The sequence below is a fragment of the Sinocyclocheilus grahami genome, unplaced genomic scaffold (genome assembly GCF_001515645.1).
Source record: "Sinocyclocheilus grahami isolate Dianchi unplaced genomic scaffold, SAMN03320097.WGS_v1.1 scaffold234.1, whole genome shotgun sequence".
Lineage (NCBI taxonomy): Eukaryota > Metazoa > Chordata > Actinopteri > Cypriniformes > Cyprinidae > Sinocyclocheilus > Sinocyclocheilus grahami.
Genome location: NW_015505413.1, coordinates 1,212,850 through 1,215,560, shown reverse-complemented (window position 1 = coordinate 1,215,560; position 2,711 = coordinate 1,212,850). Strand labels below are relative to the sequence as shown.

Sequence of the window (2,711 nt, the reverse complement as noted above, 5' to 3'; positions counted from 1 at the left end):
TATTTACAAGTTATTCTTGTAATACTTTTTATTTATATATATTTAAATATTATTATTATTATTTACATATTATATGATGTATTATTTATATTTTTCAGATGAATGTAGATTAGTTTAGTGAAGTAATGACATGCTTATATTTACAAAAGCACTAATTTCCTCAAGCAGCTGCCAGTTGGAAACATCCCCTCGCTGTCGTTCACCAGGGAGGTTCGCCTCATTGGGGGAGACAGGGCCGATCTTTCCGGCCAACGCAGGCGACGGACCTGCTGATTGTCCCGGCACGAGCTCCCAGCATACATCTGTCACAGGAGGAGATCCAGAAGCTGCGCTTCAAACCCACCGTGGGCACAATCCAGCGGTCAGAGGGGGCAGAGGTCAAATTTAACTGCTCCATCGACATCAATGACGTCAACCAGGACCTGAATATTCTGTGGTTTAGGAACGGTAAGGAGATCCCTGAAGGCATGCAGACGGAGGTCTACACTCAAGGGACGGTCACTCTGCTGTCTACTATAAGGTAATTATGACCAATACTGACTAATATCTGTCTGAATATGTTTGGAGATTACTGAACCTGCCCATTTTACAGATTAACAGATGTTCTTGTGTTAGTTTCAGTCTTCCAACAGCCTTTTCAATGGATATTTTTTTGTCAATAGGAAGGCAATCTAAAACCCCTGAAAACACACTTTTTTTCTAGAACATTATTTAGTAAAAACATTTTTAAATAAAAATAGATTATAAATATAAAATAACTTTAATACAAATTTTTTATAAAAATTGTAAATACATTAATTAATTAGTTTTCCTCTTTTCACTTATGCTCTTCTACACTAATATTACCAGCTCCCGTAACAGGTTTTTAATTTTTTTTTTTAAATTATTATTTTTTTATGTAAAGGCAATCTAACCCCCCCCCCTTTTAGAACACTTTATTTATTTTATTTAATAAAATAATTTTCTTTTATTATTTTATTAAATTGTTTAAATAAAATGAACAGTAATGAAAAATATATTAATTTGAATAAATGTAATATAAATAAATTATTTAATATTTAAATCTAAATCTCAATTTTTATGCTCTTCTACAGTAATATTACCAGCTGCTATGACAAGTTGCTTGTGTTTTGTTTTGTTTGTTTAAAAGATGCTTTGGCTAGAAGTGTCTTGTGAAATTATAAAATTTAAATGAAGTCTAATAGTTTGTTTAATTTCAGCTATGTAATGCATTTTGCATTTGCTATTGCATTAAATTGCGTCAGTCTATGAATATTATATCTGCACTATTTCAGTTTTTCTTTAATGCAACATGTTTTTGATATATTTCCTTTGACATCATCTTTCAGCATTAAAAGCGTCCAGAGAGCAGATGCTGGAGAATATCACTGCAGGCTTAGTGTCAGTAACAAGATCATTGAGTCAAATCCCATCATTATAGAGGTGGAAGGTAAGTAAGCCTTCAACTCGGTGACACAAACCTTTGGTTATGCATTTTAGACATCTGATGTTTTGCCATATTTTACTCAAATCCAGGCTTGCCGACCTTCACCATACAGCCGAGTGACGTGAACGTCACGAGAAACACTCCCTTCACACTGACCTGTGAGGCGGTCGGTCCTCCCAACCCTGTGACCATTAAGTGGCTTCACAAAGGCAAGAGATTTGCAGAAAGCAACGAGTCTTCCAGCACCATCACCACTGAAGGTACTAACATGTGGGCTTTTGTTATGCTTCTTGGCGCTGTTTTTGAACTTTGTTCCTTTGTAAGGTGATTCAGAAAGGCTCTAGTTTCTTAAAATCTTGTTGTCAGTATAGCAGAGATTCAAAAGGCCTTATTAATTTATCGCCACACAATTTGAGCCAAGTAGTGGAAGATTTTTGTTAGGTTACGGTAAGAGATTTGTTGTCCACATGATCATTTTTTAGAGAATTGGAAGTTCTACCACAAGGTTATACTTTCCCAAGTGCCTGTTGACACTGAATGACCCTTCAGGACACTGTGTTACGGATGAATTGTTCCTCTGGTAAATCAGGACATCCTTATTGCAGGAAAACATTAGTTGGCAAAACTTTGAACAACAGCAAACAATAGAAATCAAACTTTGATTGCGAGTGTTGAGTGAAGACTAGCATGTGTTTGTGGACATTAAAAAGTCATTTAAAAGGGTTGTCTTTTCCATTATTAAAGGGGTCATATGATGCGATTTCAAGTTTTCCTTTCTCTTTGGAGTGTTACAAGCTGTTCGTGAATAGATAAGATCCCTAAAGTTGCAAAGACTAAAGTCTCAAATCCAAAGAGATATTCTTTATAAAAGTTAAGAGTCAACCACTCCTACCTAAAACGCCTCGTTTAAACACGCCCCCACATATCTACGTCACTATGTGGGAAGATTTGCATAACACCGCCCAAATGTTCACACAAAGAAAGAAGGCGTAACTTTTATTCTCGCTGTAGTATTGTTGCCGCCGCCGCCATGTCGTGGCGATGCTGTGTGATTCGTTGTGAAAGCGAAACTACTTTGTTTGGCCTTCCAAAAGAGGACACGACTAGAAATCAGTGGTTAAGTTGTATTTACAACACTGTTCCAGAACAGTTCAACCCAAATATTCAGATGTGGGCAGCACATTTTATGGAGGACTGTTTCCTGATCCTGGTAGAGTAGACTACAATGCCGGCTGTTCTGACTCACAGACTGTAAGTACGTTTT

The 2,711-nt window shown here is 36.6% G+C and overlaps 1 protein-coding gene across 2 annotated transcripts in view; it reads left to right on the top strand.

Moving 5' to 3' along the window:
* Window positions 1–2,711, top strand: part of mertka (c-mer proto-oncogene tyrosine kinase a) — a 47,238-nt gene that overhangs the window by 3,309 nt on the left and 41,218 nt on the right. The window contains exons 2-4 of one of the 2 annotated variants that reach the window (XM_016288794.1): window positions 169–520; window positions 1,350–1,450; window positions 1,537–1,707. In XM_016288794.1, the coding sequence (XP_016144280.1) occupies window positions 169–520; window positions 1,350–1,450; window positions 1,537–1,707 (624 nt within the window). Of the gene's footprint in view, window positions 1–165; window positions 521–1,349; window positions 1,451–1,536; window positions 1,708–2,711 lie in introns of both variants that reach the window. The other variant, XM_016288793.1, reaches the window with a different exon arrangement.